Source organism: Dasypus novemcinctus, chromosome 26, assembly GCF_030445035.2.
Source record: "Dasypus novemcinctus isolate mDasNov1 chromosome 26, mDasNov1.1.hap2, whole genome shotgun sequence".
NCBI classification, from domain to species: domain Eukaryota; kingdom Metazoa; phylum Chordata; class Mammalia; order Cingulata; family Dasypodidae; genus Dasypus; species Dasypus novemcinctus.
The window spans coordinates 18,793,032-18,808,546 of NC_080698.1; the positions used below are offsets into that span (position 1 = coordinate 18,793,032).

The window sequence follows — 15,515 nt, forward strand, 5'->3', positions numbered from 1 at the left end:
TTTCTATGTGTTTTCCTAAAGCATATGAATAAAACTTTATATTTTCCCTTTCAGGAGCGCAATTTAAAAATTCCAGCCTATGGAATGTGGTGTCCTGCTAGTTGGGAAACCAGGAAGGTTATATAAACAAATTCATATTGAACATGCATATAAAGACTAAGTTTGTGTACTCTAAGAAATAACTAAATTGTCAGTGGCAAAAGCAAACAAGCCATAGATCTCGTATTTCTAGTGATTCCCACTGTAATTCATCCTACACACAGCTGCTAGATCATCAGAACTGTTAGAATAATCTCCCTGAAACATTATTTTCGTTAAATCCTTTATTGGTGCCCAGCACCCTCTCTTTTACTGCTTCACTCTACCTTGTATTTCCTCAGATATTCCCATATTTGTTTTTTGTTACCCTCTGGGGCCTGGCCTTAAATGCACTGCAAGTCTGTTCCTCCTCTGTCCCCTAGACTTTTCATTCTGCTAAGCACCCTGATAAGTGCCTGCTTAGCAGCTGATTGTGCCTAACTATATTTCTCACCAGTCTCTCAGGATTTGGGTATTTAATTCATACTCTCTTAATTTATTCTCAATCTTAATTTAGGGTTACTCTGTATACAACTTTATGCATGTGTGGTCTCTGAGATGAATGCCAAGTAAATGTTACAGAATAAATGATTTGCCTTAGTGGTAGAGTTGGAGTTAAATTGGCCCTTCCTATTCTGATTGCTTCAGGAAAACTTCATAAATGAAGTGGGATTTCACAAGAAGTTTGGAATCAAAGATTAGATAATGTTTAGTCTAAATAGTGGAGGATGGGGAAACGGACTTTGGCCCAGTGGTTAGGGCGTCCGTCTACCATATGGGAGGTCTGCGGTTCAAACCCCGGCCCTCCTTGAACCGTGTGGAGCTGGCCATGCACAGTGCTGATGCGCGCAAGGAGTGCCGTGCCACGCAAGGGTGTCCCCCGCGTGGGGGAGCCCCACGCGCAAGGAGTGCGCCCGTGAGGAAAGCCGCCCAGCGTGAAAAGAAAGAGCAGCCTGCCCAGGAATGGCGTCGCCCACACTTCCCGTGCCGCTGACGACAACAGAAGCGGACAAAGAAACAAGACGCAGCAAATAGACACCAAGAACAGACAGCCAGGGGAGGGGGGGAAATTAAATAAATAAATAAATCTTTAAAAAAAAAAAATAGTGGAGGATGAAGGCAAAGTGAAGGTTTGAAGGCCTGCTAGTGTCAAATCTGCAATAGCTGAGAGACAATGACAGTATACTAAATATGCCTGAGCCTCACTTTCTGCATCTTTAAAAAAGAAATGGTAATATCTACTTGGTAGAATTATTGTTAGGATCAGAAATAATGCATGTCAAGTGTCTGCACATAGCAGGAACTCAGTAAATAGTAGTTATTATTATAGAGTATGTATTTGTTTGGTTTGGCCCAAGTAAAGATTATAGGTTGAAATATAACTAATGTGAGGAAGGAATTTCACATTAGGTTTGATTGCAAAATGAAAGAGAGACAAGTACTTCCTTTTCCAACATGCTACTTATTACACAATGATGAAACTGCCTGGTTACTTTTTCTTTTATCACTTGGGGGTATGGTATAATTGTTCTCTCTGCCAGGAACCTGCCTATCTCATTCATCCTTATATTCTCCAGAGTTTTACACATGGCTCTAGAATGGGGTATGGCTTGATGAAAAGCTACTTGTATTGCTGAAGCTTGCTCAGAATCTCATTTATTTGTTTTGTGATATTGGGAGAAACTCTTCTGGGAATTGTGACTCATTAATCAAGCTTGGAAGAATTTGATTTGTGAACATTTCAGTGTGGTGTTTGTATAGTCTCTTTGATAAAGAGATGTTTTCGTATTTCTGTCTGAAAAGATAGGAAAATATAATGTTAGAAGCAGGAAATTGCTAAGTTTCCTTCCTTCAAGAGTAAAATTCTTTCAAATTGTGAGAAATTTTTTAAAGCATAATTTGTCAAGTTTTGCATTTAGTTTAATTTAAAGACCTTTAGTAAACATCAAAATGAGAATACTCAAATATTAAGTTTGAAAAATTTCTTAATCTATAATTTTATCATTTAAGTTAATCATGTTTTACTTTTCAAAAATTTTCTTGTAACCCTTTTGATTTTTGTTTTTTTTCTTTTTTAATATTACTTTTTCTCCTTTTTTATTCTTTTCTTAAGTTATTTTTCTTTGATATGGTTTTGATACAACCATGTCATCCCCCTATTATATACTTCCATATATTTGTCAATTTATATTCTGATTGTAGATTAAAAAAATTTTTTTTCCTCTGCCCAGTGTTGTTTGTGCTCGCTGTCTGCTTTCTGTCATTTTTTATGTCCTCATCTTTTTAGGAGGCACTGGTAACTAAATCTGGGACCTCCTATATAGGAGGGAGGCACCCATTGGTTTAAGCCACCTCCGCTTCTTGATTGTTGGTCTTTGTGTGTGTGTTTCCTCATTTTGTCTCTTTGTTGTGCCATTTTGTTGCATCATCTCACTGTGCCAGCCCAATATGTCAGCTCACTGTCTTGCTTATCTTCCTTAGAAGGCATCAGGAACTGATGTGATAGGCAGGTGCCCAACTGCTGGCGGCACATCAGCGCCACTCATTATAGATTTTAAGATGACATAAGAAGATAGAAAATACAACTAGCTCCAGATATTTATTAAAGAAGTTGGATGCTTAATTAAAATTTCCTATAAAGAAATTATAGGCCTAGATGACTTCTGCTTAAATGTGATACCACATTTAAGGAAGAAATTAAACTGATTCTAATCTAACTCTTTGAAAATAGAGGAGGAATGGATACTTACCAAGTTGTTAACAAGAGAAAAGAAATATAGACCAATATTCTTCATGAATATGCACATAATATCATTAATAAAATATTAGCAAATTGAATCCAGCAATATGTTAAAATGTGTTTTCATGACTAAGTGCACTTTATTTTAGGAATGCAAGGGTGGTTTAATATTTGAAAAATCAGTCATTGGAAGGCACCATATTAGCAGAATAAAGGAGAAAAATCATAAGGATTTGATAAAATCCAATACCCATTTCTGACTTCATAAACTCCTAGCAAATTAGAGTGGAAGGGTCCTCCTCAACCTAATAAAGGACATCTATGAAAAATATATAGTTAATAGTATACTTAATGGTGACAGACTTGAATGTATTTCTCCTAACATGAGAAACAGGTCAAGGATTCCATTCTCACCGCTGCTATTCATTATTATTCTAGAGGCCCTAGCAAGTGCAGTAAGATAAAAAGAAACAAAAGCCATACAGTTTGAAAAGGAAAAGGACAAGATTGTGTATCTAGAAGAAAAATCCTAAGAAATCAAAGCATAGACTAAAACAAATAAATGGTTTTAGCAAGATCATAGGATAGAAGATCAGTATTTAAAATATCAATTGTATTTGTATTTGCTAACAGTGAATAATTGGGAAAATTATTTAAATAATACAATTTACAATTCCATCAAAGATGTAAAATATTTAGGGAAAAATTGAATTGAAAACTTAGCAGTACAAAGCACTGTTGAGAAATGAAAGAAAACAAATAAATGGCAAGAGATACCACATTCATGTATTGAAATACCATATTGTCATGATGTAAAATTTTTAGAAATTGTAAAACTTCTTCTAAAATTTGTATGGAAATGCAAAGGACCTAGAATAGCCAAAACAATTTTGAATGAATGATGTTGGAAACCTTACGCAATCTGATTTGAAGACTTACTATGAAGCTAAGTATCATAGCACTTTTTTTTTCTTTTTTTAGATAAGTTGGGGGTCTGCAGAAAAATCATGCATAAAATAAAGGGCTTCCATATACCACCCTATTATTAACGCCTTCCATTGGTGTGTAGCTTTATTACATTTGAAGAAAAAAGCATTTTTGTAATTGTACTATTAGCTAAGGTCCATGGTTTACCTTAGGGTTCACTGTTTGTGTTGTACAGTTCATAGATTTTTAAAAAAAATTCTTATTCTAGAAAAACATATACAACCTAAAATTTCCCCCTTTAACCACATTCGAATTTATAATTCAGTGATATTAATTATATTGATAATGTTATACTACCGTCATCACCATCCATTATCACAATTTTTCTATCATCCCAAATAGAAACTCTGAACAATTTAAACATTCATTCTCTATTCCCTACCCCTATCCTATTTCCTGGTAACCTGTATTCTTTATTCTCATTCTATGAGTTTACTTATTCTAATTATTTCATATCAGTGAGATCATACAACATTGTAAGTGCAACTAATGCCACTGAATTGGTATGCTAAAAATGATTAAAATGGTAAATTTTATGTTACGTGTAAGTTACCACAATAAAAAAAACAAAACTTACTGATATATTTAGGAAAATATAGGTTATTATTAAAGGATATAAAAATCACCTGTCATTCCACTTTTTATTTATGTACATTTTTATGTACATTTTAAAATGTAGTTGTAATCATCATATACAACACAGTTTATATTGCACATTTCTCACTTTGTCAGAAGCACTTCCTCATTGCTGCATACTCTTGTAAAAATTTAATTTTAGTAATTACTTATTTGTCTATACCATGATTATATAATTTTTAATTCTTTAGTGTCCACTAAAAATATAGTCCAGTAAACATGTTTGTGACATTATCATGTTTATTATTTGTGCCTTAAAAGTAATGACTAAAATTTATTTATGGGTAGAGTATGTATTTTAAAGAAGATTCCGTTCAACTATCCAAAAGTTACAGCTAAAATATAACAATTGAAAATTGTGAATTGGCATCAGATGAGGCAGGCAAGGCTTAACTCTCAGAAATACAATGGAGGTAGAGCCAAAAAGCTGTCTGAGAGACCTGCTTTGGGGGTCAGCAGACCAGGACAGTGTTTCTCAACTCCCAGAGAGACAAAGAACCCGAAAAAACAAATGTAAGTTACCAAGCCCCTGCATTGGAATGGAAATGGTGAGAGCACATCATGCTGTTTATGACTAGCAGAGCCATTACGGAGGTATAACAGTGGTTGAAAGGGAGAGCCTAACAACATTTATATTACTAAAAAGAAAGCCAAAAAACATAACATGGGCCTGTATAACATAGTGAAACCCCATGTAAAATAGAAATATTCGTGATATTTGCATATATAAGACTTTTTAATAAAACATAAATACAATTAATTAGAGAGAAGAAAATAATGCTATGTACAGCAGGGGAAGCAGAGAGTAAGAGAGGGGATGAGTTTTGTTAGTTTGGTTTTTGTTTTTTAATATTATTATTACAGGAATAATGAATATGCTGTGAGAATGATTGGGGTGATGAACGCACAACTATATGGTTATACCAAATACCATTAATTGTACATTTTGGATGGGTTTATGATTTATTAATATGTATCAATAAAATTGGTTTGTTAATAAAAAAGGTAATGATTAACCTAAAATACTGCTGGAGATGCTGGTGAAAAAAACCAGTGAGAAAGATTACTGTTTAAATCTAAGTATAGTTGTTAATGGTGATAAAAGATGATTGACTTGCTGAGGTGAGCAATCAACTGTTTTTATAACTTAAGTCTCTTACTTCCTATTCTAAATCTGGTGTCTTTCAGATGTCTGAGATAGAGAGAACCAACCAACCTCAATGTTTTGATTATTTCAAAGCAGAGGACTTAATGGATATTGATGATATAATTGATACAGTGCCACCATTGTCATCCCAGTAGTATAATTCTATGTATATGTTTATATTCTAATTTCAGAAAGATTTTGCTGTGGTGTATAGCTCATTCTCTTTGTACACACGTACAAACATAAACGCAGACACTGAGAAAGCTCTAAAGATACAGCTGAGGAGTATGCAGGAGCATTAAATTTGGTGCTAATTCTTGTTAGCCATTGGAAACACAATGGTCAGCTTAGTTCTTATTGTCTGGGAAGAATAATTATATCAGCATTTAAGGAGAGGCCAACCCTTCCCTCTTTTGCACTAAATTTTAATGAAGAGTGGTTTTTCTTCACGGCCTACCACCATAGTGGTCATTGCACTGTCATTTTTAGCTTGACCTTTTACTTTCATTGTTAGTACAGAGGATATCACAAACTTCGAAAGCGAATAAGGGTATCCTGAATGTGTGAAGTTGTCATTCTTAAACCTTAGATTTCACTTGCCTTGCCAGTTAAAAAAATAATTACATGACTTAAAAATTTTTATAGTTTTCCCTCTCTGTCCATTTCTTTTTCTTGTAGTTTATCTGATCAAGAAGCCAGGCTGTTTAACCTGTAGCATTTTCCACAGTCTGGACTTTGCTGATTGTACACTCATGTCTTCCGTAACTGTTGCAGATTGGTAGCTGGAGCCAGGACAGAGGCTTGATCAGACTGAGCTTCAGTCCTTTTGGCAAACTAGGTGTTGTATTCTTTCATGAGGAAGCACATATTATCTGTATCTCTGTGCTATTAGCCATCATTGCTGCTCAATGCCTAGATCCATGATTACTTTTATTAGGTGTGAAATGGCACTATTCTAAATCTTTTTTTTTTTTTTTTTTTTTTTTTGGCCATTTCTCAAGCAGCCATTGTTTCTCCTAGTGGAAAATAGCCACACTGTAGGTGTTAGGGATGTTCATTGCTATTAGGCTGTCTGTTGTCTCTAGGCCAATTCAGTGAACAAGTTTTAGAAATAAATACACATGCATACATCATACTTTTAAAAAAATACTTTTAAAATAATAATTGAGGTAAACTTCACATAACAGAATTAACCAGCGTTAATGTACAGTGGCATTTTGTACATGCACAATGCTATGCAACCATCACCTGTAGTTCCAAAACATTTTTATCACCCCCAAAGGAAACCCCATGCCCATTAAACAGTTACTCCCTGTCCGTCTGTTCCCCTGCCCCCCCCCCCCCCCCCCCCCCGGCTCCCTTAGCCCTTGGCAACCACTAGTCTGCTTTCTGTCTCTATGGATTTATCTTTTCTGGATATTTCATATAAATGAAGTTATATACTTTGTTACTTTTGTGCCTGGCTTCTTTCACTTAGCATAATGTTTTTTATTTTCATTTATGTTGCGGCATGCTGGTAGGGTAGTTTCAAAGCTCAGACTGCTCCAGCCTTTTTTGGAATTTAACTTGCACTCACCTGCTATGGATTGAGCTAAACTTACTTTGCTAAACTTCTCCCATTTTCAACTTTTCTTCTCAAATTGATCTTCATGCTGTCCAGTGAGTGAATACCTCTTGGTATTTTCAGTGAAATATTGATGTTGTCTCCAACTCCCTTAAATGCCCCCATCACTTCCATATGAATCATCTTGTGATTCCATGCAGACTTGGGGGATTATGTGTATTTTGGGGTTTGTCACCTACTTTTGTTGTTAATGTTGTGCTGAGCTTTTGTTTTTGCTGTCTTAGTCTGATTTTAGGTAGTGATTTGGGTAGATTAAAAATCTTTGACAGGTGTAGCTCAGTGGTTTGAGCTCCTGCTTCCCATGTGTGAGGTCCCAGGTTTAATCCCTGGTGCTAACTTAAAAAAACAACAACACTTTGACAAATATTGTATGATTTCACTCTATAATATGCAAATTCATAGAGACAGAAGGTAGATTCAAGGTTACGAAGATCTGAAGGGAAGGGGTATGGGTAGTTATTGCTTAACAGGTATAGAGTTTCTGTTTGGAGTAAGGAAAGATTTTGGAAATAGGGGATGATAGTTACTTAACATTGTGAATTTATTTAATGCTGAATTGTATACTTTTATACTTAAAAAAAAAAGGAGTAGCTGTCATCTACCCAGAATCCATCCTCCATTCACATTTTAAAAACTCCCTTGCACTTGGAATTGTTCTGAGGTACATTGCAATGACAGGTAAAGGCAATTATGTATTTTGGTATAGCCTACAGAATTGAGTGGGAGAGAGTGTAAACTACAATGTAAAGTATAATCTATGCTTAGTGGCAATGCTTCAAAATGTGTTCATCGATTGCAATGAATGTACCACACTAAAGGAGGAAGTTGTTAGTGTGGGAAAATATGGGAGGTGTGGGGAGTCGGGCATGTGAAAATCCCATATATTTTTTATGAAACATTCATGTAATCTATGTATCTTTAAAAAATTTTTTCAAAAATATATTTTAAAAAAACCACAAAAACCTCCCTTGGTGTAATGGATATGGGTTGAGTGATTGAGTGCCTGCTTCCCACACAGGAGGTCCCAGGTTCTGTTGTGGTGCCTCCTAAAAACAAAAAAGCAAGCAACAAGCAAACAAAGGAAAAAACCAACTCAGGGAAGCCAGTGAGGCTCGGTGGTTAAGCGCCAGCTTCCCACATACAAGGTCTGGTCCCTGCCTGTACCTCAAAACAAACACACACACAAAAACTCCCTTAAGAGCTTGGAGTTTGTGGTATTGTCCGTTGTCTGCTCTCTTGTGTCCATTCACTGTGTGTGCTTCTGCATCCGCTTGCATTGTAAGGCGGCACGGGGAAACTGCGTCTCTTTTTTGTGTCATCTTGCTGCCTCAGCTCTCTGTGTGTATGGTGCCACTCCTAGGCGGGCTGTGCTTTTTACACGTGGGGCGGCTTTCCTTGTGGGTGCACTCCTTGTGTGTGGGGCACACCTATGCAGGGGCGCCCCTGCATGGCACAGCACTCCTTTGCGCAGCAGCACTGCACGTGGGCCAGCTTACCACACTGGTCAGGAGGCCCTGGGTATTGAACCCTGGACCCTCCATATGGTAGGCAGATGCTCTTCTCAGTTGAGCCATGTCCACTTCCCCCCAGTGCCTCTTAACAAGAAGATGAATAGAGAGCAGACAGCAAGCGCAGACAACAGGGAGGGGGGAGAAATAAATAAATAAAATAAATCTTTTTTAAAAAGTAAAATAAAAGAACCTGGGTTAATATTAATTTGAATTTTTTTTAATTTCAAAATTTTGTTGTGGTTTTAGAGTTATATATGGGCTCTATCCATAAGGCATTGATAGCTTTTTTTTTTTTAAGATTAAAAAAAAATTTTTTTTAATTTACCCCCCCCCCCTTGTCTGCCCTCTATGTCCACTCACTGTGTGTTCTTCTGTGACCACTTCTATCCTTATCAGCGGCACTGGGAATCTGTGTTTCTTTTTGTTGCGTCATGTTGTGTCACCTCTCCGTGTATGTGGGCAGGCTGTATTTTCTTTCATGCTGGGCGGCTCTCCTACGGGGCACACTCTTTGCGCGTGGGGCTCCCCTATATATATGTTACAATATTAAGTCAGCACTAGGGATTTGCAAGAAATTTTTTCCCATAAAGATATTTCACAGGACTGTAGTTTGAGAAATACTGTGTTAAACATTGTTAATGGAAATACTCAGTATTGCATATTTCAATGTTGAAAAATAAATGCCGAAAGTAATGGACCCTTTCCTTTTGGTAATTAGTTAGCTAACCCTACTGCATGCATTCTGGTTGACGATAGCACCACTATGTCAGGAGAACAGAGAGGATGCTTATGTTCTTCTCTGCTGCTGTGGGCAGGTATCTGGTGCATTTAAAGCTGTCATGGTATCCGGTGTATGTTAGGAAAGGGAAGCTAACGTGTTATGCCATTTCAATTTAGTTAAAAATGGAATTAATTTCTAAAGACACTGTTTCTCCCGACTCTGAATCTGGCAGAGATTATGACAGAAGTTTGATCACCTCAGTAACTAATAGCCTGGGCTCTGTATCTTTAGAATAGAAAGATCTTAATAGATTGTAGTTGTTAGTGTTGCTATCAGTCTAATGTTTTAATTCTTTGTTTTTGTTTCTATGGCTTTACTTGGGTCTGTGTGGAGAAGCCCACAGTGGAAGAACCATTCAAGACAGCTGGGACTATAAAAACAGGGGTTTGTGATGGGGGAATAGCTGTGAGGACCCATTGGGAATCAACCCTAGGGGCTGCAGAAGTTACTAGAATCATAAAATTTGAGTGTAATTGAAAGAAATCTTAGAGATCAACTTACTGGCAGTGACTTTAACTTTTTTCTGAAACTACAACCTATAGTAGGAAATATATTGTACATCAGAGCCATATATATAATTAAACAAAATTTTGTTAAACAGTGCTGAACCTTATTTCATGTACTCTTATTCTGTTGTTTCTATTTTGTTTGTTGTTTTAAAGATGAATGTAAGTTGCAGCCCCCCAAATTGAGTTGTTAACCCACTAATAAATCAGAACTTGAAGTTTGAAAACACTGTAAATCCAGTGTAATTCTTTATTTGGTTTGCCCAGGGCCACAAGGTACATTAATGAAAATGACCAAACCAGAATCCAGGTATTGCCAAATTTCCCAAAAAGTATAACAGTAGGTTCCAGTGTAGAAAAAAAAATTTTTGAGGATAAGCATTCCTACTTCAAAGTATTGTCTATGTTTGTCTCTCTGGTATGAAATGTTAAGGTCTGTTAATTTCAGATGAACTTATAAAATTATAAAATAACACGATTTCCTTTATTTAATGCTCTTTAATTAAACATACACACACACACACACAACATATAATACAAACTGCTAGCCAAAGTAACAGTTGGTCTGTTTTGTTTTGTTTTTTAAAGATTTATTTATTTATTTATTATTCTCCCCTCCTCCCATTTTCTGTTCTCTGTTCTCTGTGTCCATTCACTGGGTGCTCTTCTGTATCTGCTTGTATTCTTCTCAGTGGCACTAGGAATCTGTGTCTCTTTTTGTTGCATCATCTTGCTGCGTCAGCTCTGTGTGTGTGCAGTGCCACTCCTGGGCAGGCTGCACTTTTTTCACATGGGACAACTCTCCTTACGGGGCGCACTCCTTGCGCATGGGGCTCCCCTATGTCGAGGACACCCCTGCATGGCATGGCACTCCTTATGCACATCAGCACTGTGCGTGGGCCAGCTCACCACATGGATCAGGAGGCCCTGGGTTTGAACCCTCGACCTCCCATGTGGTAGGTGGGCGCTGTATCCATTGAGCCAAATCCGCTTCCCTGGTCTGTTTTTAATTGTAAACAGAGAATAAGTCATGTATGGACAGCTTGCAGGCTTTTAAGTTGTCACCTAGGAATTGATGAAAAGAAATGTCATTTTCATATTCTCTGCAAATCACCTATTCTTTTGTCGTGTTTCATTTTTGGAAGAGAGCTTATAGGAGGAGTGATGGATAAATGAGACATAAAGGTCAGTGTGAAGTAATAGAGAAAGCTTGGCCTTTTTTAATGGGGAAAAATGGCCCTTTTTATTCTAATGTTTGAATCCTTGCTCCTTTTTCACTACCTCTGTGACTTTTGAAAGATTCCTACATCCCTGTGACACTTTTCTTTTTTTTAAACATTTTTTTAAATTTATTTCTCTCCCCTCCCTGCCCCTGCCTCCCCCTCCCCTCCGTGTGCTCTCTCTGTTCATTCGCTGTGTGTGTTCTTTGTCCACTTGGATTCTTGTCAGCAGCACTGGGAATCTGTGTCTTTGTTGCGTCATCTTGCTGCATCAACTCTCTGTGTGTGCAGTGCCACACGTGCACAGGTTGTGCTTTTTTCAATGTGGGGTGGCTCCCCTTACAGGGCGCACTCCTTGTGCATGGGGCTCCTCTATGCAGGGGACACCCCTGCGTGGCACAGCATTCCTTGCACACATCAGCACTGCGCATGGGCCAGCTCATCACACGGATCAGGAGACCCTGGGTTTGAACCTTGGACCTCCCATGTGGTAGGTGGACGCTCTATCAGTTGAGCCAAATCCGCTTCCCTCCCTCCTCTTATTTATAAATTAAAGTATAATATCTATCTCATAGCTTTATTTTTTTTTTTAAGATTTATTTAATTCTCTCCCCCCCCACCCCAGTTGTCTGTTCTCTGTGTCTATTTGCTGCGTTGTCTTCTTTGTCCACTTCTGTTGTTGTCAGTGGCACGGGAATCTGTGTTTCTTTTTGTTGCATCATCTTACTGTGTCAGCTCTCCGTGTGTGCAGCACCATTCCTGGGCAGGCTGCACTTTCTTTTGTGCTGGGCAGCTCTCCTTACAGGGCATACTCCTTGCGCGTGGGGCTCCCCTACACAGGGGACACCCCTATGTGGCAGGGCGCTCCTTGCGCGCATTAGCTCTGTGCATGGGCCAGCTCCACACAGGTCAAGGAGTCCTGGAGCTTGAACTGTGGACCTCCCATGTGGTAGACAGACGTCCTAGCCACTGGGCCAAGTCCGCCGCCTATCTCATAGCTTTAATGTTAAAGTTAATGAGGGCCTGATGGCATAAAGTGTATTTTAATAAATACTGGCTATCTTCTTTCCTTTCTTCCTGAGGAAGAAATTCAGTGCAAATATGTTGCTAGAGTAAGTAGGCCTGAAGAGTGTAGGAAAATACAAAGAGATAGGTACATTTTTAAAAACTGGTTGTTCTCTTCCAAGTAATTTTATTATGTGAACCTATTTTTTCCTAATTTCTTATAGTATAAGATTATAAATAGGTTGGCATCCTCTGACTTTGGCTATCCCTTCCCTTTTTAAAGAGGGAAAATTACTCAAGTAATGACAGGCAAGTTTGAAACACGAGGATTCCATCATTCATTCCAGTATTTTAGTTTCTAGTGTCTCCAATCTCCTTTATAACAAAGAGTTATATTAATTATGATGTGTTGGTCCTGATACTGAGTATATTAGCTGTAGCTGTTAATTATAGGTGTTACCTAAAACCAGTACTCCTTGCCTGTGGAATAAAGGTTTAACCTAGACATCCTAGGAACAAGGTTATAAAGTCAGACTGAGAAGGAAAGAGAAACATTATTATATTGAGATATAATCCATAATTTTAAAGTGTACAATTCATTGGATTTTAGTATATTCACAGAGGTGTGCAGCCATCAATACTGTCTAATTTTAGAATGTTGTCATCACCCCAAAAAGAAACTTTGTACCCATTAGTAGTCACTCCTCATCCCTTGCAGCTGCTACTGTACTTTTCGACCCTTGCAACCACGAATGTACTTTTTGTTTCTATGGTTTTGCCTGTTCTGGACATTTCATATAAATGGAATCATATAATATATGATTCTTTGTGACTGGCTTCTTTTACTTAGCATGTTTTTGGGGTTCATACATGTTGTAGCATGTATCAGTACTTTGTTCCTTTTTATTGCCAAGTAAATTAATTTGTATTCATATACATTTTTTTAAATCTATTTTTCAGTTGAAGGCCATTTGGATTGTTTCTACTTTTTGGCTTATATGAATAATGCTTCTGTGAATATTTGTGTTCAACTTTTTATGAGGGCATATTTTCACTTCTCTTGAATATATACCTTGGAGTCGAAAGGGACACAAAGTGTTTAACATTTTGAGGAACTGATACACTGTTTTAAGTGGCTTTACCATTTTATCTACCCGGATTTTAAATCACCTGGTTTTGGGGTTCTAGTTTTCTGTATATTGAAGGAGAAGCTTAGCTGAAATGAGTGGTTTGAATTGTTAGGGAAAAGCCCACCTGCTGTAGTTTGCAGTTTGGAGTATTTTGAAAGTCGGTTTGTAATTATTACTATTAACTGATGTGTCCTTTTTTTTTTTTTTGCAGTTCTATCTCCAAGACACTAAAAGTAGTAATGGTACCTTTATAAATAGCCAGAGATTGAGTCGAGGCTCTGAAGAAAGTCCACCATGTGAAATTCTTTCCGGTGACATTATCCAGTTTGGGGTAGATGTGACGGAGAACACACGGAAAGGTACGGGTATGGATCAGTTTTCCTTTATGTCTTTTTTAGTTTGATTTTTTATTCTGTCATTTAATGTTACAAAAGATTACGTATTTTTAAAAGCAGTTTAAATACAGCATTATATGCAATGAAAAGTGGAAAATCCCTCACTTTCCCTATTGCTTTTGTAAAATTTAAAATTCTGACATGTTAATTTATATTCTTGATGACGTTATGAAAATATAAAGCACTGCTGAATAAATTAGAAAGCACTGGCTGCAATGACAGCATATCCAGCCAACAGGAGCTTAAACCATAAGGTTACTTATTGTTAACTTAATGCGAAGTCTGGAGGCATGTAGGGCCAAAGTTTGTTAGGTTGGCTCAGTGATGTTATTTGGTATCCAGGGTCTTATTGTCCCAAACGAAATCGGAGTTCTCTGCAAGAAAGAAGGGAAAAGTCTCTGGAAGTCAGCACCTAAAGAACCTATCACAAGTAAAAAATTTCAAATCTCATAGTTTTTTAAAATGGGAAGTTCTTTAGCTAAATAAGTGTAGGTTGACTTTCTTTTTACAATTCTGAAGCTTCCTGACTCTTGTTCACTGTCTACTTTATGACCATGATATTATATGACTGAATCATTAAAACTAAATGGATAGGAACCAAAAGTATGCAGTTCTACTGTATTAATTTAATATAGACAATGAAACCATTGACAAGTTTCTCAGAACATATTGTAACTGAGGGTTAAAATTAACAAATAATTATGATTACTAAATCATTATATAGATGCCTTTATATTATAAAAAAGCCAAAGGTAATATTTGAAGTTAGTGAAACTGGCTAGACTTAGACTCACCCTTGCTTATAGCTGCTATTGTGATGGTCCTTCCAAATTAGTCTCACACCTTTTTATGGTTTTACTCTAGAGTTAGCCTTACTCTTGCCTGTGCTTACTATTGTGATGGTAATTCTAAACCGACCTTACCTTTGTTTATGGTTATTCTAAAACTAGGCTCTCTTGTGTATGCTTACTATTATAGTGGTAGTCACTCTGCCCTCCTCTGTTTAAAAGCCATGTGAAAAATCTTGCAGGCTCATCTTTGTTCTGTATTCCTTTATTCTATAACTTTGTGACTGACTCTTGTTTGCTACTCAGCCCCATCCTGTTCAGCCCCTTAATGTTTATTAATGAAGGAATCTGTGCCACCTGTACCCAAATTAACTTATTAGCATAAACTTCTGAGCCTGATGAAGTTTTTTGGGCCATTAACGCAACTATCCTTTGCTTGTGTGTGCAAATCCTTAGTCTCTTTGAAACCCCAGTGTCAGGAATTGGTCTTTAAAGTGCATTGGGAGAAGCAGATGTGGCTCAAGCGATTGGACTTCCGTCTACCATATGGGAGGTCTAGGGTTCAATTCCCAGGGCTTCCTGGTGAAGGCAAGCTAGCCCACATGGCAAGCTGGCCCGAGCAGAGAGCTAGCCTGCATGGTGACCTAGCCTTAGTGGAGTGTTGGCCTGCATACACGGAGAACTGACACAGCAAGATGACGCAACAAAAAGAGACACAGAGGAGAGACAATAAGAGATGCAGCAGACTAGGTAGCTGAGTTGGTGCAAGAGACTGACCACCTCTCTCCCCTTCCTAAGGGTCCCAGGATTGGTTCCCCATGCCACCTAAAGAGAAGACAAGCAGACACAGAAGAAAGCACAGCAAATGGACACAGAAAGCATTCAGTGAGGGGCAGGGGTGGGGAGAAATAAATAAATCTTTAAAAATTAAAAAAAAATAAGTGCATTGGGAGGAAGGAATCAGCTT

General features: G+C 37.5%; 1 protein-coding gene across 22 annotated transcripts in view; it reads left to right on the forward strand.

The window, feature by feature from the left end:
- Positions 1-15,515, forward strand: part of SLMAP (sarcolemma associated protein) — a 189,761-nt gene that overhangs the window by 57,817 nt on the left and 116,429 nt on the right. For all 22 annotated transcript variants that reach the window (XM_071212115.1, XM_058288249.2, XM_058288258.2 and 19 more), the window contains exon 2: positions 13,577-13,724. In XM_071212115.1, the coding sequence (XP_071068216.1) occupies positions 13,577-13,724 (148 nt within the window). The remainder of the gene's footprint in view (positions 1-13,576; positions 13,725-15,515) is intronic.